Source organism: Anomalospiza imberbis, chromosome 2 (assembly GCF_031753505.1).
Source record: "Anomalospiza imberbis isolate Cuckoo-Finch-1a 21T00152 chromosome 2, ASM3175350v1, whole genome shotgun sequence".
In the NCBI taxonomy this organism is placed as follows: Eukaryota; Metazoa; Chordata; class Aves; order Passeriformes; family Viduidae; genus Anomalospiza; species Anomalospiza imberbis.
The window spans coordinates 26,090,400-26,116,079 of record NC_089682.1 but is presented as its reverse complement, the minus strand read 5'-3'; the positions used below and the strand labels follow the sequence as shown (position 1 = coordinate 26,116,079).

General features: G+C 39.3%; 1 protein-coding gene across 11 annotated transcripts in view; it reads right to left on the bottom strand.

Moving 5' to 3' along the window:
* Window positions 1-25,680, bottom strand: part of MCF2L (MCF.2 cell line derived transforming sequence like) — a 141,607-nt gene that overhangs the window by 76,159 nt on the left and 39,768 nt on the right. For 2 of the 11 annotated variants that reach the window (XM_068180187.1, XM_068180188.1), the window contains exon 1: window positions 15-37. The exons of 6 other annotated variants lie outside the window; for them this stretch is intronic. Coding sequence is in view for 2 of the 5 variants with exons in the window: in XM_068180191.1 (XP_068036292.1) it covers window positions 18,854-18,974 (121 nt within the window). In the remaining 3 variants the exon portion in view is untranslated. Of the gene's footprint in view, window positions 1-14; window positions 38-18,853; window positions 19,051-25,680 lie in introns of those variants that run through there. 3 more of the 11 variants (XM_068180191.1, XM_068180197.1, XM_068180192.1) reach the window with 3 other exon arrangements.

Sequence of the window (25,680 nt, the reverse complement as noted above, 5' to 3'; positions counted from 1 at the left end):
AATACTAGACACACCTGTGCATTTCTTCAGAAGCAGCCACAATTCAGCAATATCTTGGTAGAGCAAGGAGATCAGGCTTAAGGTCATGTTGCTTCTAATCGATTTAGAGCAAAATAGTTCCGTGGACAGTGACCTATTTATCTGTGAGCTCATCCTCAGTGCAGAATGAGAGCACAAAACTCCATCTTTCACTCGAAGCCAAGCCACTGGGGGCACAATGCCTTTCTTCAAATTACATGCAGAGTAAGGGTGCCTGTCAGCAGGCTCAGAGGTCCTCTGAAGGGCTTGCTGGCTGCTGGCTACCATTTCTTGTCTTCCTGCATAAAGCGCTGGCATGCATTAGATGCAAGCTGTTTGCTTCCAATATGAACACATGCACTATTCAAACATTATCAGCGTAAGAATGCATTAAAAAATTAATCCTAAGAGCGCCTTGTCAGAAACCTTCCCTTTAAAAGCTGTAGTTCTAAAAAACAATGGTATAGTAAATCTAGAATTATTATCTTTTTCTACCACCCACCCCTACTCCAAGCAGGGAAATTAGCTGCCCTTTTTCCAATGAACCTTTAGCTAGAAAGCTCCCCAGAGATACAGTCAGCTTTTCCTGTTTGTAAGGGAATTCTCATCCACACGTCTTTGGTGGAACTGAACGGGGGTGTTTTCCTTGGTGAGAAACCCATCAAACACTTGTTCCCTATGAAGGAGCCTACCCAAAGCAGCAGGAGCTGACAAAAAGGCATTCTACTAATGTGACTTTGCAAGTGGAAATACATCGAAATCTTATGAATAAGAGAATGGAAAATAAGGCAACAAATGACAAAATAAACTAGAACAGAAGTATTCCATATGATCTTTCAGACGTGAATGCTGAGTAGACTTGCTTTACCTGATCCTTTAAAGTAATTGCCCAGTGACAGACTACCTGTTAATTAATACACACTTGAGATTAGTTATCGGCCATTCAGACTCACTAATACTAAGAATGAGCCAAGAGTGACAGCAACAGCCATATGAAAACAAATGGATTGTTTTTCTTCACTTCACAGTGTTATAAGAGTCCTCTCCCAACAAGAGAGGTCAAGGAAAGAGGACAGTGAGGATAAAAAGCTTGAATTGATGGTTACATCTGTTCACAAAATCCCATTTGCAGATGGGGAAAAGCTCAATTTCTGCATTGGCACTCCCAGCCATCAACTGATCCTATAAAAGCAAACCAAAACAAACCCAGGTCACCCACAGACCACACTAGAGGTTATTTTCTAAAGCACCCCATATTTGTGCTCCCACCACTCATATGCCATGGGGCAGGAACTGTTGATAATCCTACACAAGTGAGATGTATTCTAACAAATTTACCATCTATACAAGCAGATCTATTCAGTGCATGACATTAATATGTGACCTGAAGAATATAATCATGGTCATTTATTTTCAGTGCTGCTGTTTCATTTTGGGGTCATTATGTTTTGTAGTAAGCCAAAACACAAGAGTTCTTTAAACAATATCAGATGTTTTTAAATAAAGGTAGATTTAAAAGAAGTGACACTCCTTAGAAATATTTTACTTAACTATTCTGCATTTTATGAGTGATTAGCACATTAGATTGCACAGAGAGTTAAAAATTAGTGAATGAGTCTTCACACCACTCCCACAAGTCATGTAAATATGCTCACATGTGCAAGCTGAGATGGAGCAGGTGACCTCTCTTAGATCAGGTAACAGCATCTGTTGCACTGTCAGACACAGGATCTATGTCTCAGCTCTAAGCCCAGACTCCCTCCTTTCCAGGACAGCCACGTAACCCACTGAGTGGAGCGTGCTGCCAGATCAGTATCATGACTTGTACTCCTCAGACAAAGATCACAATTCACAGCATTTTTATTTCTGTCTGTTGTGCTACAGCACGGCTCCAGAAGAAAAGTCTCAGATGCCTGATGCAAGTATACTTACTGATATTAACTTCTTACTTACCAGCACCAAGCTGGTATCAAACAGTGGGCAGAGAGTCCACTGCAATATGCTTGGCTGACCAGATACTTCTGTTAGTAGTGGCATGGGCTTGGTGTCACCTGGAGCACAGCATGCAGGAAATATAACCCTTATTATCTGATTGATAATAAATGATGATAAAGCAGACACGGGAACACTTTCCAAACATCCAGAGAGGGGGAGAGGAAGTTTTATAGCCTTCCTTCAGAGATTAAAACCATGCAAAAGAGGAGCTACACCCTTCTCCAGATAGAAATTACTCCCACCTAGATCCACACAATAAGATCTAGGAACCTGATACTTTGGCAAGCTGGCTACTTCCGTAACAAAAAAGAAATACAAAACCAAAAAACCCTCCATGAATGTAAAAGAGGAAAAACAATGACTTATAACATGTTGGTTGTACTTGTTCTCATTGTCAAGACAGAGAGGCACTATAAATCCTTGTATTAATCAACACTGACTGCTCCAGAGTCCCTTCATGTTGTACCCAACATGGACAACCACATTTTAACAGGCTTTTGCCTTCAGATTTCACAGCAGAGAAAACAGTCATTCAGGTGAAAACCTAATACTAGTTTAAAAACAATTTAGTTTCTTGGATTAGCATAATAGATACCTGGAACAGTCATCCTCCAGGCTCTCATCTAGATTACACCTTCTTAGCCTTTTATCTCCACGCCCCACAGTTACATATATTATAGAATCATGGAATGGCCTGGTTTGGAAGGGACCTAAAAGATCATCTAGTTCTAATACCTGTGCCATGGAACACTTTTCAACTAGGTTGTTCAGAGTTTTATCCAACCTGGCCCTGAACATCTCCAGGGCTTTTTTTCCCCAGAGTGATCAAGATGTAATAAGGTCTGTGGCTACGAGCACCAAAATAAAACAATGTATGTTCCAATCCTGCTATCTTTCAATCTTGACCAACAAGGCACACCTTCACCTCCCTCTTTTAAAGACCAATGTCTTTAGACTTAGCAACACATGTGAAGAAAAAGTACATAGAGAGAGCTCAGTGTTTGCTGTGGAGGAGCCTTGGAACCTGCCCCCCACTCTGCTGGAGGGACAGAAGCCCACAGAGTGTCTCTATGGAACTTGGTCTCAGATGCCTGGTTAAAAGGTTTTCAGGCAAAAGTGATTTTTTTCACTAGCAGTTCCATTCTGCACAGAAAGGTGGGCTGATGGGAACCTGGGGAAACACTCTTCCAGTAAAAGAGGGTTCCAGCCAGTAACCAAATGGCTCTTTCTGTTAGCACTCTATTTTGGACTGTGTGCATGGGAGAAATGTTTGCTCTGTGGTTAAAATACCTGAATTCCTTGCTGTGCATTTCAGAGAAAAGCAGAAAGAAAGAGCAAAAGCATTGAAGCAGAAAACCTTTCCCTGGCTTTCATGATCCAGCTTAAAATAGAATCAGAGAGGAAAACTGTGCTATGTGGGCATGCATGTTAGCAAGAAGACTTCAGGGCAAATTTAAGCTCTACTAAAACACAAAGAAGCAAGAGCCCTCCTGAGAAAATCTTGGTGGGCACAAGAGTATGTATTTATAAATGCAAAGGAATGAATTTCAACTCCACTCAGGCTCAGCACTCAGGATAATTCTCCCTCCCACCACAGCATGGGATGTGAGTGACAGGCTCCAGCCTGCAGAATGGAGGAAAACACTGTGGGAGAAGCTGTTAAAGGATGGATGCAAAGTCAATTGAGGCTAAAGACTGTGTTATCCTAGTTTTATAATAGCCAGAGAAGGAAGCTACGACTGTGGCTTAAATATACAGGACACTGTACCTGCTTTATAAAGCATGTGCAAATGTGCAGCATAAGGGTGGCAATGTTTGTGGTAAAGAATATTGAAGTCTGGCAAGTTCAACATTAAAATACAATTATTAAACATATTTTTCCTTCGGGGTGCTGTACTTAGAAAAAAGTACAACAATAAAATAATGTAGCATTCAGCATGACAAGAGCTATCTTCATAGGATCATCCTTAGTATAATGCAAATGCATACTCTTTCAAAAAAAACCCCTAGCAAAATACACCTCACACCTGTAGCTGCAGAATTTATAAATTTGTGGAGTTTTGAAGACATGGAGCAATTTGATGCATAATCTGTTGGCTTCTAGTTTAGCATACTAGACTATTTAAAAGTTCCATTCATTTTCTTCTTCTAATCCTTCTTGATGTTTTTTTCGAAGAATGGATGCAAAAGAGGTTTCATTCTTTTTGAAGTCATCAAGCACTCAAGATTTACAAATCTGTCTGGTTTACATCAAAAGATTCCAAGGATTAAAATTAGTTCATACACCCATTATACACACACACATACAAACATATATGTTTGTATAAATCCATTATACTAAGCAGCTTGTTAAATCTTCACACAGCAACAAAATTAATCCATTTTGAAACTGCTTTGGCAATTTTCAGCTTGGATGCAAAGTCATCAAAAAAGGTCCCCTGCATGATATCCAAACTTAAATTTAAGCAAGGACAATCAATCAAAAATCATGGTCAGGAAAAAACAATAAAAAAAACAAAACAACTACAACTTCCAACCATGAAGAAATATGCTCTTTCTATTGAAAATGAGCATGCTGGAAAATACAAATAGTTGCCGGAGCACTTAAAAGAAAAGGATGCTGTTCTATCAAAAGGCTGAACCTTGTACTATCTTTCAAAAAGAGAATGCCTGGAAAAAACATAAGGAAAGCTGCTGAGAAATTACAAGTTAAAAGTACACTTTGCACTGTGAGACAATAATAAACTTCAAAGTTTTGAAGATTACACATCCTTCACATCAGGTATCTAAGAAGTAAAATAAAAGGCAAAAGAACATGTCAGTAACTTTTAAGGCACAGCAACACCCTACTAAGGATGATACTTCTCTGGCCTCATGACTACTCTTAGGGGCTTTCCCCAATGCCATGACAAGCCTGGTCACTGAATGCAGTTATCACACATCTGTTTCAATTTCTAATTTAAAAATTACATCTTTCTGGTGTTCTGTGAACTAAATTTTAATCGGTTTATACTTTTTTATTTATATGTTCTTTCTAACAAGCTCCCCCACAAGTCTTTAATCATTGGCCTTTCCTTGGCTGTGCTGCAGGGTTTACCAAGGTTTCTTGTTTCAGAGAGACACAAAAACTGGACTTTTTTCAGGATTAAATTAATGACACAGGAGTTAGTAGTAAGCACTTTACCCTGCAGTATTTAGTGACAGTTCCCTCTGTCCACAGCTGCAAAGCCAACAAAGACATGGATGTGACCTTTTTAATTCCACAAACAGCAGCAGTACTCGGAGCAGCAGTGCCTACACAGAGATACTGCTATTCAGGCTGCACTGGTGTGAGGAGAGGAGCACTTCTGGCTTGGGGCTCAAGGTTTCTGCAGTGGTGTTCAAAATCCAGAGGTGGGAGATTGCAGTCTGATCACAACTGAAAACTGTAATCAAAGGTGGAAACCAAATCACTGCTGAGCTTGGATAGAAGGCAGGACTAAAATTCAGAAATATTAAGAGGATGAGATCCATTTTTATACCAGCAGTGGGATTAAAGGAGCAAATGAAGTAGGAAAAAAATGGATGTGGAGCTTAGTGGCAGCAGAAAGGAGAACTCAACATTGAGTAATAACAACAGAAACACATTATGAAAGTAGCACAGGAATTAAAATTAGGAAAGGAAAAACAGGTTTATTATGTATTCTGAAACATATATATTAGTAAGAATATTAATTCAGTAAGCAAGGAAAATCAACAGAGACCACTGCAACCAATGAAGTGTTGTGCCACAATCACAAATATATTTATAGCCAAAGTATAAAATAAAACTTTGTCAGCAATAGGAAACCCTGTTTATGACTCTTAAAGTACACAGAATCTTTTTTTTCCCCAGATGAACAAGATACTCGGGAAGCAGAAAAACTTTCAGGTCAAAAGCTGTGGGAGAACCGGTTCCAAAGAAAATATCATATGCTCCTGTAATACTGATGAGCACAGATAAAGGCTACAAAACTATTTATTACAAAGGAAGGAAAGGAAAATTTGCAGAAATTGTCATTTCCAAAAATCCATAAAGGGCTAACAGGACAGAGAGCCAAGAAGAGAGACCTGTTTTTGATGTGAGGCAAAATTAAAAGCTAAAAAAATATTCATTCCATCACATCTCTAAAATAATTATTTGGGGTGGATTTGAACAAGTTAATTATGATATTTCAGTACTGAAGGATTACTCATAGCTTCAAATGGAATAGAAAAAAATCTGGTTATAAGATCATATCATTACTTGTCATCTTAGATTGGCAAATATAAGCACAATTCTTCAGAACAGGCCATCAACCTTCTCACACTGCATAAATCTGACCCACACTGTTGTGCAATTACACTTGAAAATGGTAAAATCTACATAACTGATAGGATAAAAATACCACTGTCTTCTTACTTATCAAGGCAGTTTTGATTTTGACTCATAATTTGGAATTTTTGTGGCCTGGGCGTGCACACTGCAGCAAGCTGTCTGTGGCTGTGCATCCCACAAAGTCCCCACACATGGGAAAAGTGTGAAAAAATGCAAGCAAATGCACTGAGCAATCCTCAAGGGTCACTATTCCCCCCACTTAAATACTTCCAAAATGGTATCTCAATTTCTCCCATTGCCAATTCTTTCACCCTTCTGGGCTTCAACAAGCTCCACATTTTCCTCAGTACAAGATACTAAACACCAGCAAAAGACAAGGCCATTTTCCACTGATCAAAAAGGAAAGAAGCAGAAAACAGACTGACTTCTTCTGGAGAGGCAACTGGGAGAATTGCTTTTGGTTCCCAACAGAAATTCACTTCCTTTAAAGAAAGGAAGTCTCACTACAATGTGAGAACAAAACACCTTATCCCTCGTACTTAGCAGCACAATATTCTTGGTTAAATTTCGTCAGTGGAAAAGAGGTAAACCTCACAGGAGTTGCTTTCTGTGGAAAGACATAAATCACACCTGACCTTTTTATTTTGTAGATGCAGGATTTAAAAGAAAATATTAACGTATTATTTTAAAAGAAAGTGATTCCTTTAATGAGCCACTTCTATAAAATACGTTACAAAAAAAAAACTAAGCCTGCAAAGAGCTGTTGTAACATCCATAAACAACTGCAACACAGCAGCTGTAACCGTGTCCTGTTTCCAGTCTCTGGGATCCAAACAGGAAGCCTATGCCCTTACCTGATTGAAAAAGCAGCCAGTCCCTGCGATTTTAATCAACCTAAAGCAACATTCTCCTCTTTTCCAGTCTCCCGGGATGCTTCCTGCCCATTCAGGGCAGCAGTGTGAAGGACAAACTTTTCAACAGCAGCATTACCTTCATTTTCCACATTACAGCCATTACTTGCCCTGTTACTGTATTTACTTTTGGCCCAGGTGTGACAGCGCAGGCTGGCTTTGTGGCGTGAGACAACAAAACCCCACCTCTGCCAAGGGTGGTTTGTGAGCGCCAGCCTCTCATCAGGCTGGGTTTTTCAGCACACCTTAAAAACCTTCACACTATTTCAACATGAGTAATAGCAGGAAGAGATGCACCAGCCATGTAGGAGATGTAATTATGCAAACTTATATAAACTTGGCAGCCCACCACATCAACCTCCCAACCACAACCAATTAGGATGTCACAATTAGCAGAAATCAACACCTCTGGGGTCCCCCACATCTGCAGTTCTGGGAAAATGCCTCAACCCTAAGAGGCTTTTGAAACAATTTTGTGTTTCTTCTCCTTTCCATAAAGAGAATGAAGATGTAAAGAAAGATGAAACGAAGGCCAAAGAGCAAATTCCACCTGTTCTGACAGATGCAGCAGCTGAACTAATGCCCATGAATCTCACAAGAGCAAGACACAACAGAGATGCAACTCCCAGCCATTCTTTCTGCTCTTCCTCTTGTTGACTCTGCAAAAAATGCATTTATTTTCCACCAGCTCCTGCCTTACCAAGTCTGTACCTGATTAGTTCAACATAATTTGAACTGAGCTCTTACCCCTGTGTTTGCACTAAGCGAAAAAGCACACGGCAAGTGGTTCAAAGGTGAGGGCACTCTTTGTGGTTCCCTGCTGTACAGTGGCAGCAAATGAGGCCTCTTCAGTTCAAGTCTCATCCTATAGCCCATCTTTGAAGTATTTAACAGTGTCTTTTTAACATGACAGATTTTATGTCCATTGCCAAAAGGCTCCATCTCTCCATGCTCAAACACAGCACATCCTCTAACTGCTGCTGTTTTCAGCCCCACACTGCAGCACTTCAGCCAATGCTGAACACTCAGACACCTTTCCAGGACACCAAATGCTCAATACAAAAGATGCCAAATGCAGATACCCTCCCAGTTCAAAGAATCAGCAAAGAACCAAATATACTCCTCAGAGAAACAGAACAACAGCGAAGTAGTAGTAAGAGTATTAAAAGTACCCCCACTTTCCAAAGAGGAATTGATCTGCTGAACTATATTTTTGAGGGAAGTTTCAGGGCAAGAAATCGAAATTCTCTCTCACAAATATCTGGTACATACTTCTGCAGAGCATTTAGGGGAGTAAGGTATAAGAGGCCTCAAATATTCCCTTTTTCCCCATTCTGAGTCTCTGGAAATGTCTATCAGTTCTCAGGATTTTTTCTTCAATGGAATTTCTTCTCCTGTGCTATGAACAAATATGAAACAGCTTACATATAACACATATTCAAGTCCCTGCTGTTACTTGCATGTCATTCCTTAGGGCACAAAAAACCAATGCACATCTTATTTTTAATAAATCTGTTTTATTATCTAGTGAAGAAAACAGCAGCTCGGCTACAAACAGGTAACAGCATATGTCTGTTATTCTCCACAAACCAACATCAAAAAGCCTTGACTTTACTGAGCTTATTTCATGTTTTCTTCTTCAAGCAAGCACCTGAGTGGAAAGAAAAAATTTAGCTCTATAATGAGCTTGCTCAAAAGCACTTGCATCTGCCTGGCACCTCCTGGCAGCTGGGTGGTATTTAGCTTCAGCCAGCCCCACTGGGGTGAATTCACAGGCATTAAAGGTTTACAGGTGCAGCCACCAGCAGCTGGCTGATAAAGAGCTTGTGCAAATACCCCTCTTGCAAGGAGCACTTTAGGTCAAGCGCTGTGCTATAAACCAGCAAACAAAGTTTCTCCTGAAGCCTAAATGCTGAGAAATAGACCTAATGCAAGCCTGTTCCCATCTGTGGCAGCAGTTCCACTGAAGTTATTGCCTCCCATGCAAGAGCAGAGATTGGCAGCTAATCAGTATATTTCTGGTGTATTCCACAATTTGGCACACTGCAACCCAAAGCCTACTTTGTCACGTTTTCTCTGGTTTTATATTACTGTTTTATACCACGTTGCCTCCCTTCCCTTGCTTAACTGCCATCACTGTGCTGTAAACCATGTTTTCTCTCCCTGAAGCACCGCTGCCTTCTGCAGGTTACAGGAGCAACCTCTGTTTTTTCCTTTCTAAAATAAACATGGTCACATAGAGGAAATAGTTTTAAAAATTTGAACTGTTCAAGAGTGAACAAGCCCACTGTTTGCAGAGGAGACTTCAGGGCAGCAGCATGCTACCATGACTGTGCTATAGAGCATCCACAAAAATCCTGTGGACCACAAGGGCTCGAGGCTGGCGTGTGCAGGGACAGAGCATTCTCATTGTTTAAATGTAAACAATAATAATAATAGGGTTTTGTAACTAAGAGAAGGAAGCAAACTAATGTGGAAAACAGTTGTTATTGCTCTGTTTATGACTCCTTGTTCCCAGAAAATATGCTGGGTTACTTTGTAATGATGAAGGGGATAAACTAAGGTGACCTGAAACTGGGCAAATGGCTGAAACCCCATCTGATAAGATGGGCTTGGGAATACCTTGTCTCTATTTTACACTGGAAGCATGCCAGAGTGGGAAACACTGGGTGAAGGATCCATAGGTCTTGTAAGACTGTTATACTCAAAAAAGAGGACAGACAAATCCCAGTTGTTTAGGGATTAAACACTGCCAAATGGTGGCTTGGGCAACTTCGGGGATAAAGCTGTCACCTGAGTCCAAGCACATGATCCCCAAAACAACCTCCTGACTCCTCAAAACCTAAAGTTATTACAGATTCTTCCAATACACCCAGGTTCTCTGCATACAATTTGATATGTATTTAGACAACTGAATATAGAAAGAAATTTCAAGGACTGGGCCAAACCCCCAAATCCTTCTTTTGGCAAAGGCAAAGAAACAGGCTTTATTGGGAGCCACTAAGACAATTCTTATGTTTTTAGGCTTTAATATTAAAGGTAGATACCAGCAAACCTCCTTTAATGCTTTCAGTGAATGTAGCAGCAGAGGTTGGTTTTGCACTAAACACTGGAGGTACACATTGCTCATACCTGGGAGCATGCTAACCAGCTTAGAACACCCAAAAAACTTGGAATCTTGAAATTTTTTCACAAAGAATTTAGCCCTAAAATAACTCTCTAAAGGCAAATGACAACATCTGCAAAAATTATTATTACTACTTACCTTGCAGACAAAGAACATAATTTTCAATAGCTGGAAGTCAGAAAAATAATCAGAGACAGAACCAAGGTCAAATGCTATCAACCAAAAGGGCAAAAGTTTACACTGACAGTAGTAGACACCTCCTTTACTTGCACCTGAAGTTCTTAAACAGTCTTTGATAGCCATCATGGTAGATGACACAAATGCACAGTCAAGTTAAAATGTCTGAAGACACTACTAGAGATTTGGATGGTAGAAGCTACAGAGTTTGAAAGGAGACTTGAAGGAGAGCTATGTTCTCTCCAGAAGGACATGTTTCAAGCTTGATTCAAAAATGCTGCTATGACAAAGAGTATTAGAAAGATGAAGTTTCTCTAATGTAAAAGGATAGAGGCAACATCTTGAATTCCTCATTTCACTTACTGCCTCTCTTTAAAAACAACTGACATATTAATCCCTATCCACTTTCTCATATAAACCTTTGGAATCCACCAAAGATGGTAAGAATCATGCAAGTGTTTGGCTGAAGCAGAGAAGATATTTCTTTTTTAATCATGATGTCTTAGGAATTAGAGAATATTCTGCTCCATGGACTGACTGCATGAAACAAGTTACTTGTGTTTCATGAAAGAAGGTAAAAACAGAGGCAATATATATTGCATCTTTCCTCCAAATAAAAGCCTGAAAAGCAAGGAGCTTCTTCCCCAAAAGCCAAAAGACACAGATAAATGAGTTCTTCCATTAGCTCTATGCCACAGAATCATACAAACTATATGTCACATACTTCTAAAGTGATTTTTTTTCTGAGAAATAAATCAAGAGAGGGAATAATTCAGAGAACTACTTATCACTAACACAACTGAGCAACTATGTTAAGCTTGTCCATCTGAAACTCCTAATAGTTCTCAGAATATAGCCCTGTCCAGATTTAGATTACTATAGGTAATTCACATATCACAAGAGCTGTTGTAATCCAGGACAACGCTAAGATAAATTTTCATGAGAATCGATTGGACACAATTTTTTAAAATGTACTGTTGACTTACTGCTCACACCTGAAATTACAGCTTCACTCCCTCCCAACTGCTCCACCAACTGCTATGGTCTGTTAAGTGGAAAAAACTTCTAAATAAAAGACAACTGCAAGCCATTCCCACACAGCCCTTCAGGATCTCTGTCTAACTTGGTCCCTGGACTCACTTTTTTGTGAACTCTGTTTGAAAAAGCTCCAGAGTTGACTAGAAACTTTGAAGTTACAAAGGGTAAGACTGTTAATAATTAGATGAGGCTGAGATTCACTGCATGCTCTCAACAGTGCAGGTGGAAAAAATCTCACTTTTTTTCCACCTGGGGGTAAGAAGGGAGAAGAAGCAGTCCCTACAGAAAATTCCCAGGTCTTTCCCTTAGTTCTTTGGCTTCACTCCAAAAGGAAAGAATGTACTTACTCAACAGCCTGGTCCCTCACACTGAATTGTGAGCAAGTTGACAAACTCACAGTCAATGACACCAAAAGACTCCTGACAGAGACTAATGAAGAGTAAGGATATGTGAAAACCAGAGCTGTCAGCAGCCCTTGGCCATTATTTTCAGAAAAAATCCACCAACCAACAAGACTGCAGAAGGTTTCATGCCATACTCAAGTTCAAGTGCAAGAAACAAACTGTGATGTTGGATAAACTGCAGATTAAAATAAAATCTTTTCTGGGATGTTTTTTAGATCACTAAGCAAGAAATGAAACACATAAAATTGCACTGATCTCCGCTTCCGGCTTTGGAAGAAGATGTAATGGCTCCAAACCACTTTTTTTTAAGATAAAATAAATAAGTAAATACAAGAGCTAACTTTAGTCAGGAAGTGCTGGAAATCTTACAATAAACTTTGATCCTTTTGGCTTAGGTTGCTTCAGCACGAGGCTGTGTGTGTTTGACCTTTTCAGGTAGGCTTAACCTCTGAGGTTAATTTGAAGATCATGTGGGATTTCGTTAAACACTGGAAGCATACACAGTAAGAGGAAGTAGTGCAAACCGTCCTATAAAGCACGACTTCAGCAGAACTGAACAGATTGCAACAGCACATGAGATTGGCAACTTCTTGGAAGAACAATGAAGAAGATAAAGGGAGTAAATAAAGCTACATCCTGGCTCCAGGACTGGTTCTGCCCAGAGAGTAAATATCTACTTGTTGACAATTCTCCATGTGGGAAAGCAAAAGTATAAAAAAACCCAGTCATTTTAACTGTAAATTATTTAAGCAAAGTCCCTCAGATTATTGATCAGGGCAACTCTAAGTTCTTTTTTTCACTATTGTATTTTTTTTCCCATCTATTCTTCAGTGGCCATAAAATCAGGAAAAATATAAATTCCTACTAGCTCACTGACTGTTATGGTATAACGTCATATATAGCTACTCCCTCTAATTAAATGGGCTTTTCCAATAACACTAATGGTCTGGAAGACAGTTTTGCCCCATTTCAAGAGTCAAAGGCACAGTCAGATTTCATTTTCTGAGGATTCATTTTACATGTACTGAAGTAATGGAACTATTTTTCACTTTTCCTCCATTCACATGTGCAACATTTAATGTCACACAATGGCAACACCTTATAATAGGTCTGTTCCCTGTAAGAAAAATCAAAGACAGGTTAAATCTTAGCAAACAGGGAAAAAGAGAGGCTGAAGTGGTCCAAGGGAGCAGGCTCATGGAGTTCAGTGTGGATCTACAGAAGAGGACCCTCGAGGCACAGTCTTGTATTGCCCCCAGTTCTGTGTGCGTGTCTCTTGCTCATTAGAAAGATTCTTAAAAGTCTTTTGTTTTCTTGGAAGAATCATCATCCAGGAGCCTAAAAGTGGTGGTCTGTGCAGCACTATCCCAAGACATATTAATTCCTTATTATGCACACAGCTGGAGAACTAACATTCTTTCCTCTGAATTAAGGCACCAAGAATTTGGAAATAGTAACTTTTACAACAGCACAATTCAGAATGTTCTAACTGTATTCAAATCACTTCTTTAACATAAATAATAGGACATCATAAGCAGATTCAGGAATCTTGAGTGGGACCAATCTCAAAAATCTGCTGATAATGTCATGCTTTTTAGATATTTCTACTTTCTATCACAGAATGCATCTTAATGTATTGTAAAATACAACCCTCAAACCATGTGTTTCCTTCACTTTTACTTTTTAACAAAAAAATAAAGATTTTAAAATAAAAAAAAAAAAAAGCCGAGAAAAGGGTTAAAAAGAAAAGGAAGCTACGGTCCCTCAGTTTTATAGGATAGGTCAACATAGACACTTAAGTGAAGGAAGAGAAACATTTACCAGTGTTGCTGAATTGGTATCTGAGTAGTAATAACCTCTTTATCAGAAAACATATATTGAACACATCCCTATTAAATTGTATGGTGATGCTCTGAAAATAATTTCAGGGAAGAAACAGTTCACTTTTGATGGACAGCCTGCTTGGGACCTTTTCTGTCTCCACAAGGATGTCAGCTGTGACTGGTTTTGCTGATGTGCTCACTTTTCACCAAATAACTTGCCTGAGCCAAATGAATCATTTACATACATCACAGTTATTAAATGGCAATAAGTTTGAGGAATGCTGTCTGAAAAATAAAAAGTCTATAAAAACCTTATATGAAAATTTAAATCCTAAAATTCCTGATGTTTTACTTCCTTTGGAAAAAGGGTTTTTAAGTGCAACCCAATTTACCATTTACCACTCAGACTCTCCAATGATGTGTTTTCTTTGAATGGTGTGTTTTCAAGGATCAATGAGCTAGCAAAGTTTATATTAAATCTCTTGAAATACATGGGGGTTTTTGGCACATATAAAACATGTTTTAAATATTTTATTAAAGAGCACAGCCCCAAGCCACACACCTTACACACCCCTGACTTAGCAGACTACGCAGGTCTGTTTACATTTACAAGATCTAGGAGTTATAAGTTAAGGCAACTTACCCTGCGCTACAAAGTCCAGCCATGAACACCATTCTGAGAAAAAATAGTAACTCTTCATTTCTGCTACTGAAATTCCTCTCTGATCCATCATCAGAGAAGAAAGAGGTCCACTTTTCCCTTCCCCTGCTCAGAACAAACTGCTCTAAGAAGGCAAGAGCTTTTGCATTACCTGAACTTTGTTCCATAAATACAACAGGTGGCACAAGATGACTTTACAAATATATTTTCTCCCACTAATGCCATTGTTCTTGTAATTATCTCTTTAATTATAGTGTTTTCCCCTCATCACCCCACCCTGAATATTTACAGACTGCTGATACACCCAGTGTCTGATACAGTATATATAAGCAAAAGCCCTTAGCATATTTTTGTTCATGTTAGGCTTTAACAAGGCAAGCAAAACTGTTTTTCATGCAGATATTCACAATGCTATCTGGAACTAGTCATACTGAATTGCTCACTCACAGGTCCAGTTTATCACCTCTGCTATGGATTCACACCTAACTCTCTTCTCCATCTTTCTGATCGAAAAACTGCAAGACTATTTCAAGCAGGACAGGTCAATCAAAGTCCCAAGCAGAGAAACTCAAAATCTCAAATTTCAAATGAATCCCTTTTAAACCTTTATGTAGCCAGCAAACAAAGGCATGAATGCAGCAAACAGTAAACACAGCCCCACAAAGCTGGAACTATCTAGTGTGGGGACTAACAGTAATGAAGTTGTGGCAGACTTTAACACTGGCCAGAAATGCTAGTGTTTGCACAGGCTCCAGGCAGGCTTTGGCTACACTGAAGCCTTCAGGTACCTAAATATTTCTGCTTTTTTTGTGTATTCAGTATGACATTTCCTGCATCCACACATTTTGCTAGCCTGCCCATAAGCCAACTCCCTCTCCCCTTATAAGAATGTCCAATACCCCACAGAAATACTCATACAGCTTCAGGAAAAGATGTACCACGTCTGCATCCCCTTGGCTGACACAGATGATGCAGAAGTGCTCTTTCTCTACACTCTTCTTCACTCTTTGTGGTGGATTATTCAGGTTATGGATTAACCAAGCTCTGACTCACTACAAAAACCTATTAGTATGAGACACCCACATTACAGTGCTGCTCCCTGTGCCTTTTCACAGAACGTCTTTGGATTGGAAGGACCCTGTGACACAGTCAGTCTCCTCAGCCACCCATTCATCACACTCCTAGAACTACACACGAAAAAAAACCTACTCTAGAGCTTCAGTCATCTTCGTCAGAAAACCAACCTGAATCCAGAGCGAAGAGATGCAGACTACAGGATACCTCCAAAGATACTCCCCATCCATACCACGCACAGCCAGACTGAAGACAGATGTCTCTGGCATCTCCCCTTGCCAGACTTGTTCTACAGCTCTCGGTTCAAGCTGTCCTACTGTTCCCATTTGCTTAGAGAAAGTGAGAAGAGGGAGAATCTCAAAGCACGGTCTGTGAGCACTACGCTGGGATGCCCATCACAAAGGGCCACAGCACCTTGGAAAATCTCACCTGCTGATGGGAGACGGGTGTCCTTAGAGAAGTGCTCAGAGCCACAGCTTCCCAGGGCTGAAATCCTCCACAAACCCACAACTGCTGTCCCACCTGCTTGCAGCCAGAGATGAAGCAGCACACAGAAGGCACAGAGTCAGGGATGCATTCAGAAAACGCGATGCTGTCTCGCAGCACTCGCTGTACCAGCGTGGGCCCAGCCTGTCCAGGCAGGAGGGGCCACATGGCACCTGGTCCCAAACGTCTGCATTCCAAAGAGCAAGTGTCACCAGAGCCTGGGCTCAACCAGGGTGAGCAGATAAAGGCAACACAGCCTGCCCTGAGTAAAAGACACCTGCAGAGAACAGCACAATGAAGATTAGGCCAAGCGGGACAGATCCAACTGTCAACAAGCTGTAAGTAAATAAAGTCTGCTTTGTTAAAATGAAAATAAAACAGAGATGGATTTGATGAAGTATGATGACTCTGGAAGCCAGCCCAGCTTCCCTTATTAAGGTAAATAAGGTAATGCAAAATCAATATATGAACTAGGACATTTATTGTTCAGTAAAAGGTTTCTATATGCTATGTTAAATATTTTAACATGCAGGGAAAGGATGAAGTGACTGCAAAGCACACATGCTCTCAGCAATTTCCAGAGATGCTAATGAAGAGGGAACCAAGCCTTGTGAGACTTGGCACAACAGGACAGAGCAGCTCAACTTTGTCACAAGGAGAAGACAGGTGTATACATCAAGGGATTCACAGAATCACAAGCACATTTACTTTGGAAATAAATTCTGCCAAAATTGTGATTTTACCCAGCATAGCTACAGGACAGAAATGTTCTCAGGCTACAATACTTCTCCCTTTCCACAGTCTAAAACTCTGATCCACCTTCTGTGTAACATTTGTCTGCAAGTGCCACTGAAAGCTGAGGTTTGCTACCAGGAAGGCGGGAAAACTTGTATCAGTCCAAAAGGCCATAAACCAGCTTTGACCAAACAATGGAGTAATTCTTACTGGATATACAAGGGTAACATTAAAACCTTGTAATTGCTTTCCTACTGTCAACATAAAATGGGTAACAGGAAGAAAAGGAAACAGAATTTTTGCATACTTGAAGACTTCAAACAGAAAAGGCTGCCACTTGATCAAAAAGAGTTTTGGAATAATAATAAAGATGGGTGGGAGACAGAACAGACAGCTTCCTACTACTACATACTATTTTCTGACTATACACACACCTCTAAATAAGGACAGGAAGATGTAAGTAAGACATGATTGCATAGCATTGTAAGATTTATATTAAGGATCTTCATCTAAAGGAAATTAAGTAAAAATTAGGAATAGCATCTGTTAGAATGTGTTCAATATATTAAATTTGTGTTTTTCTCCTATGTAGTCATTGCTTTGCCTATACTTTGGATTAGCTCCAATCCATTCATGAATGGCTAGCAGGTGCTTGAAATTCATAAAAACACAAATATCATAAAATATTTGGTGAAAGTAGTGGCTTTCATGACTACACTATGGCCTTGACTGCAGTGTGAGTGCTACCAAATGATAGTTGAATCCTACATGAAAGTAAGACTGAAATTTGAGGAGACCTTGTTTTGTTTTGCTTTACAGAATGGCTTTCCACATGGTTAAAATACTACTAAATTTTTCCTGATTTTTTTTTACTGTTATTAACAGCAATTTACATCAAAACTTTTTCTAGCTCACCTGAATAGACTTAATTGTTAGATTTTGATAATTTACTAGTAAGCACTCCTAAAATTACCAAATCTTGGCCTCACAAATGCCAAGAACTGGTAAGTCAGGAAATTAATTTTATATAAATTAATTTACCATTTATATTTTAAATTATCATTGTATATTTTAAATTATAATTTTAATTCCAAACACAATAGATAACAGAAGACACAGTGAGCATAGTACAAGGAAGGTGTAAGGAAATAAAATCACCAGACAGGCATTTTTCTCTTTGTTTTCTTTTTTTTCCTAAGAGTAAACATCAACATCAAATAAAGGAATACTGAAAAGCCTTGAAAATTAACAAAGGTAGCTTAGTTTATGTTGATGTAGATTTCAAAATTAATTTAAAAATAAACAAAAAAGTATTTTTTCTTTTTTAAAGATCATAATATGTCACTGTGCATAAAAGAAAACAATGAAGTTTTAATTAATTACTGAAAAATCTACTTTTGCTTATCTTAGCCAGTCAGGGCTAACTCATTTCAGAGAAAAAGGAAAAACAAAATGTAGCTTTACTAAACACAAAGATTATGTAATTATCAGTCACGCTAACACATACTGTATAAAGCAGATTTTGAGACAAAGTAAATGCTGGCAAAGTCCTAAAATTAGTGCAGTACAGATGTAATCAGAGGCTTCTTGATTTTTTAAGTACACTTATAAATATTTTCTTCTGCATAAATAGGTATGCTTTCAGGAGAGGAATACTCAAGCAATATTCTTCTAGAATATAAAAGATGGGCTGATGTAGCACTTTCAAATCTATGTTAGATACTGTCATACACCTGGAAATGCAAGTAAAAACAAGGTATCACGCTCTTCTCCAGTAGGTACTGGTGACAGAGAGTAATTACTATCATGAGTAGTACCTAACATAGATAAAGATTTGTATTTTTTAACTGTAACAGTTGCTGGATCCCTATATGAATACACTTTCAGGAAAAAAAAAACCAAACAAACAAACACATGTTCCTGCAAGAATCATCAGTTGAAAGAAGTCAGTAATACAAATCCTAGGCTGCTTACTGCTCATACTCAACTCACATGCTGCTCCAGTTCAGTTGCAACATTCTGTGTACACACACATCACACTACAGGATCACGTATACATTCATCTCACCAGAGCATATTTGATGTGGGTTATTTCTCGAGTGTCTTCTGCCATGAGGGATTTGGAAGAATCTTTGTAGGATCCTAAAACGACTTTCATGTCCTTCCCTTAAAAGGCGGTGTTGAGACATGGGTGTATCTTCACCAAACTATTCAGCAAAGGAAATAAAAGATCTCTTCTTTAAAATTACTCTCTTCTAATACACTGAAAACCACTCTGATTTTGTTTTTAAATGTCAATGGAGTGTGATATTTCAAAAATTATGAAAAAGGCCTCAGATTTAAAGTCCTGGAAGAGTATTTGTATTATATATGCTTTTCTTCAGGAACTAATACCGAGTTCCAGTAGAAGGGAAAAAGAAAGATTGGTTGCAGTTAATGCACTTGAAAATACCAAGATGTTTTCTGCAAGAAAGCTGCAACACCCTCTCAGTTCCTAGCATGCTGCAGCCAGCAGACAGGATATCTTGCCACAGGTTCAGTCTACTTTCTGTGTGATCAGTATGAATAAAGTCACAGCTCCTCACACAAGCAGGTCACACTAGCAAGTGACATTTTAAGAAAATAAAAATGGTGCAAAATAGTCTCTATTTTAGTGTTTTATACAAAATAACTATATCCAAATAACAGCCCTGCACTGTTTAGGATGAAGGAAAGCCCCCCCAAAACATCCAGGTTGTCAATGCACTCCAGCCACACAGGGAGATCCAGCACCAGAGCTCATCCCAAGTAGCTGGTACGATCACCTCCTTCTTCACATCCTTCTCCTTAATGTGAGTGATGTCCAGCTGTTGCAAATAAACTCACGCGGTTTCTCCTGAAGAAAGGCAAGTTGAATGTCTTTCTTTTAACTTTACAGTCTTGCTTGTAAGTTCACAGCTCCACACTCCGAAGACAGAAATCTCACACTGACACTTGCTACATTTCCTACTTTGCCTCAAAGCACCTGGTATCCTTCAGGGACAAGTGCTATGCTCATGCCAGAGAATTAGAAGAAAATACCATTGTGAATTCAATGCTATCAGTTAGAAACTCCTCTTCAGTTCGTTTGCTCAGACTCCCATCATCAATACAACTCCTCTTCCTCCCCCTGTATTTGCACAGAGGACTGAGCCCTTTGAAGGCAGAGCCCCTTTCCAGAATATGTGAGCAGAGAGATCTTATGAGAAAAACCTGGGTCTTCCTGGGAGTTAACAAACAGCTAATAGGAAGGAAGGGAGGGGAAATGAATCCCAGGCTTTCTTAAAACATATCAGGAAACCCTACACTGTCTGCTCCCCCTGTCTCTTTCAGTGCAGGAGAGAGGAAATTGATAATGCTGCTTTACTTGGCAGTCAAGATTTTCCTCTCAATTCTGTTTAACTATGTCCTGCATGGCCACAGATCTGCCACAGCCCAAATATATACCATTATGCACACCATCCTGAAGAAGTGTTTTAAAATATGATGTATCATCTATTACTCTGAAATCCAATTCAAATAGACAAACTTTAATTAAGTCACATTGAAGTCAATATTAAACACCCTATTACAAAGTATTAGTTTGCCTACACTGTGTTAACAGAGGAGAATTGTTACAATCCTAGCTGGAAGAGGTTCCACTTTCAACATGAAATCATGGACAAATGTGACAATCTTGAAGTTTGACAACCAAGAAAAATATATTTAAAAAATAATTAAAACCAGATGAGTTTCATGCAAATATCACTTGTTTTGCAAATTTAGTATATCAAGATGGACCACTGCATCTCATAGCTATGCTACATGTCCTGGGTCAAAAGCTTTTCAGACTTATTTAAGTACCCAGAAATTCACAGGAAGGAAGGATGGGAACAGCCAGTGGTGGAACACCACCATGATACACACTGTCACTGGACTGTATACTCAGGGTTCAAAGAAAAGAGGAACTGAGGTAAGACACAGCATCCATACTGGGCAAAATTCTGCATTTTCTTGTGCTGCTTGTCACCGGGGGCACAAAGCAGTGGTTCTGGCCAGATCAAGGGTAACAACAACATCTGCAGAGAGAGCACTGTGACATGCTCCTTACTGAGTTTCCCAGTGGAGGCACCAAATGTGGCCAGGAGATGTCTGTGGGCATTTGTCAGCCAGCAGGGCTTCCCTCCTACCTGGCAGGATAACTAATTGTTTGGGACTCTCGGAGCACATCGGCGTCATGACCTGTTCTGACAAATCAAGTGGGATAAGGATGAAACTACACATCTACTTTCAGCAGCCAAGCCTCACTAGAAAATGAGGCAGACAGGATAAGAGAAAATGGCCTCAGGCTGCACCAGAGAGGTTTAGATTGAATAGTAGAAAATATTTCTTCACAAAAACATTTGACAGGCACTGTATCAGGCTGCCCAGGGAAGTGGTTTAGTCACCATCTCTGGAGGTATTTAAAAGACATCTATGTGGCACTTAGGGACATGGTTTAGTTGTGGACCTGCCAGTGTTGGACTTGATGAACTGAAAGGTCTTTTTCAACATAAATGATTTTAGGATTCTATGAAAAGTGACCTTTGTCCCAGTGGTGTTTTAAGCGTGTGATGGCACCAGTGGCACATGGCGAAAACCTCACCAGCAATTCGTGTAGAGGCTTATTACAAGGAAAAAGGATGTTCTTTCTTTCTTCACGTATCAAATGCATGCAGAAGATTGATGACTTAAACTGTAAAGTTGGTAAGTACACACAATCCTACTGAAATCTAGCCATTAGCTACATCCCTGTCCGCAAACAAGCTTTTAATCTTCTTTCAAGCACTCAAATTTGTGCCTAGAAGCAAAGAAATTAATCACAACAATGGCTATGGTAGTGCGCAATCAGAAGGAAACAGATGGTGTAATGCACTGTTTTCCAAACAGCAGCAGCTTCTATCTCCAGGAAAATAATCTGAATATTTTTCCTTGCTGCTGGCATTACTATAACAAAAGCTCCTATTTGAAGGACATCACTGCTCTGTACAGCATCAGCAAATTACCCCAGAGTTTATAGACAGCAATATTCTTTGAGTATTAGACTGCACCTATCTCTTCTTTCACATCACATAAACAGTAACATTCAGTGGGTAACACCCCTCCAATTATCTTTAAATGACTGTAGACAGCCTGATGGAATCAACACAATTGTGGCAATAAAATAGGGCTTATTTTTCTAATGCTTCATTTCCAGGTCTGTTTCTGACCGCAGGCAGAGTGTTGCACATTGACAAAGCAGCAGCCACACTGACCTACAGCTGTCCACTCTGATTCCTCCTTCCCCAGGGACCCACAAAATACTTTAGAACAGTGACTTCAAGTTTTCTTGGGAATCATTAAATTAAGATGCCATCACTTTCTTCACTACTAAATGTTCCTACTGGTGCTTTTGATCTTTTTGTTTGTACAGGAGTCTTACCTTTACAGGACATCTCAAATGCCCTACTGTGATTTTTCCTCCAAATTCTAACAATTATTTACAGGCCCTTCCTTACATTCTCACATTTGATGTGATGCTGAAAGATTCACACTACGGAGCATGTATCCCTCCTAACTGTACAGAGCAGCAGGCTCTGGCAGCAGAATCATCACTGTTCTAGAGTTTCTTCTAAATTTAATCCATTCCTCCACACTTCTTCATATCTCCTGATAAGCCACTGCCCCTGGTGTTGCTATTTCTCCAATTGCAGACCATGTTTGTCAGGGAAAAGAGTACATCTCACAGACAAGAAAAGTGGCAGCTCTCATGCACTTCAAGATCTCACCACTCACACAGGGCAAAAGAGTCTACCTGTGCAGCCTGTATCTTCCACTCACCCACTCGTTTTCCCTGGAGTTCTGGCAGGTAGGAGAAACTCCAGTAGCAGAAGTGCATTCACACCCCCAGTAACAACCCAGAGAACTGCAGGACTGATCTCACAGGAAGAATACAAAAGACTCTGAAAATTACATGGGGAACTGTATCTACCACACACATATGCAGAGCTCAGAAATTATTGTTTCTTGGATCAGTTTCTAAAAGCAAATATAAGGGCACATACAATCTAAATCTTGCCATGTGCATCTTCCAGCAGACTTGCAGTAACAGTGGAAATGAAACGAGGGGGAAAAAAGTGAAAATGTTAAGATTTTTCTCTTCAAATCATGTGTCATCAATTATGTTCTGCATACTTATTTTGTTGAGGACAGTCAAACAGAAAGATAAATTGGACTCATGCTACATTCTTGTACAAACTGATTGTTTTGCACACATTAAAATATAATACACAAGTAACTTCTAATCTGAAATGTAAGTTGTTTTATAGAGTTGAACACCCACACAGCATAACAAGTTAGCACTGTTATTATGATTAGTCCAGAGCTTTTTTATAACCCTATAGAAATGTTGAATTATGACAAGTTGGTTGTGTTAATTTTTAAAATGGAAAACAAGTTGTCAAAGATTAATCCATGCCAGAGGCCAGTCACTAGGCTAAAACAATAAAGAGTCAACTAGAGGCCGATTTTAAATGAAAAAGAAAATGTAGCTGATATGTTAAAGACACAAAGCTTGGTATTTTTACATCCACAAATCCCACAGGGTTCTTGTAGAGTGAAAATGCTGAGTACACCTGTCTGAAAATCCAAGAAATAAATCATTATTACATGGATATTCTAGATTCTTGAAATACAAGAAAAGACTGAATCTTCTTTTATCAATGTGGACAAGATAAATATAAAGTCCAGGTACATTCAATTGCCTTTATTATTTTTATGCTTGTTAGAATTGGACAGGTGTGCTTATTTTTCACTTTTAGACTACTCCAGCAGAACATTCTAGCAAAAAGTTCAAAAGGGAGTCCTATCAAGTATTCTAGAGAATCTGCCATCTGAAAATATATTTAATAAAATACCATTACGTAGCAGCAGAAGCTGGAGTGGGAAGAAATTTCAGAAATAGGTATGAATGAAGATGTATCTGGGTGAACCTAAAACCCACTACAATCAAACTCAGTATCTCATAAAAACAGAGACAGCAATAAATATTCTTCATATTTTGATGTTGATTTATTAAGGGCTGGGTGTTTAACGAATTATTTGGTATCACAAGAAATCTAGACAGAAACCCTGAATTAAGCTACAAGAGTGAGTTACAAGAGTGAATTAGGTTAGTTGTCCAAGCTTAATCCTAACTGGATGTATCTGCTCTGAGACAAACCACGAGTGTAATAAGCATCAGATGAATATAAGTAGATCAGGACTGAGATAAATGGACAGCTTGCATTCTATTTATACTTGCACATTATGCTGCTGAGCTACTTCTGCCAGTCTTTCTTCACAGCAGAAAGATCTCTCAAAAAAAATTAAATCAAAACAAATCCTAAACCTTATACAGAGTGTTAAATAATTTAAATAAGTAACAAACAAACAAAAAATTTCAATATATAAGATTAGGATTTCATTACTCTGGAAGTGTTAAGACGTAACTGTCAAGATAACAAAAAGCTCTTAAAGCCTAACATCTGTCCCTCTAATTTAGGTAATCTCATATTGCATGTCTGAATCTCCTGAGGGCTAGCAATAAATGTGACTCATCTCCAAGAGGAAAAGTTCCTTCATCATTAGCAACAGAAAATACTCTGGAAATCACAGTGGAACAGAGAAATAACCAGAGGAGAATGTCTTTTTATGATCAGCCATGTGAAGTGGGGTTTAACATCTAACAAGGCAGCACTTGCACTTTGTCCTTTGAGTCCTTTCACTTTTGCAGGCAAATAGCAATTAATTTCAAAACTTCAGAGATGTTCTTGGAAAGAGTAAGGAAACTGCATATACACTGACAAAGACCAGGAGATCAGAACGTGGGCAAAGCTTCATTAGTATCCAGTGCCAATGCAAAGCAACAGGCAAATCCATTGTGATATTGGAGCTAATTATGCACCAGCTCACCATTTACTTAAATTCTACCAGGTAAAATTACCTGAAAGGTGACAACTACAGGTGGTGATTGAACAGATCTGTCAGGGGTATGACACCTGCCCTTTTGGTTGGAAGTGAAAGCATGTGAAGAGGAATCTGCTCCTGGAGACAGAAGCATAGGAAGCTCCTGGGAATTATTTCAGTCCTTGATGTGGACCCCTACTTTCACTCAACCACAGTTCAGCACCTGACTGCTGCTGCTCAGTGCAAGGGAGGGAGGAGACCGCCACAGGTGGGGACCCATAGAGAATGGATTTTCGCAGCAAAACAAGGAGAAAGAAAGTGATGGCAGATTTTTTGAGCCTGCACTCTGTGAAAGAGGAAGCTGCTGATGATAATCAGATAAAACAATTGGCAGCAAAAAGAAGAGGCTTAGGTCAGTTTATCAAATACAGCTTTATTGACTGTGTCCTATAGAGATACTATTGTTTCAGGCTTATCAGCCATTCCTTGTACATACACCTTGAGGCACAGTGGTTGTTCCCATCATGTACCAGCTAGTAACCAAACTCAGGGACTCAGGATTAGTACCTGACTTTATATATTGAGTTATGCTAGCGAAAGCTGTGTTCAAAAATCACCTGCATCTAATATGTGCATATACATGCCTATGCAAACACATATGAATGTATGGAAACAAATAACACATGCAGTCAACAAAACTGACTGACCTCCCAGCAAACAGCTCTGTGCAGAATGAGCTGGGGAAGGGAGAACCAAAATCTGACATTGGAAAAACTCTGGCTGGCATTTAGGAATCTTTGACTAAGCTCAAAAGAGAATTCTAGTTTAAAAGTTGTATCTTTTAACAAGTACAGCAGCTACACAGTGTTTTCCCAACAGGCTGAGCTCTGTCAGAAGCAGGCAGAGAAGGGGTTTGAATGTATTTACACTCTA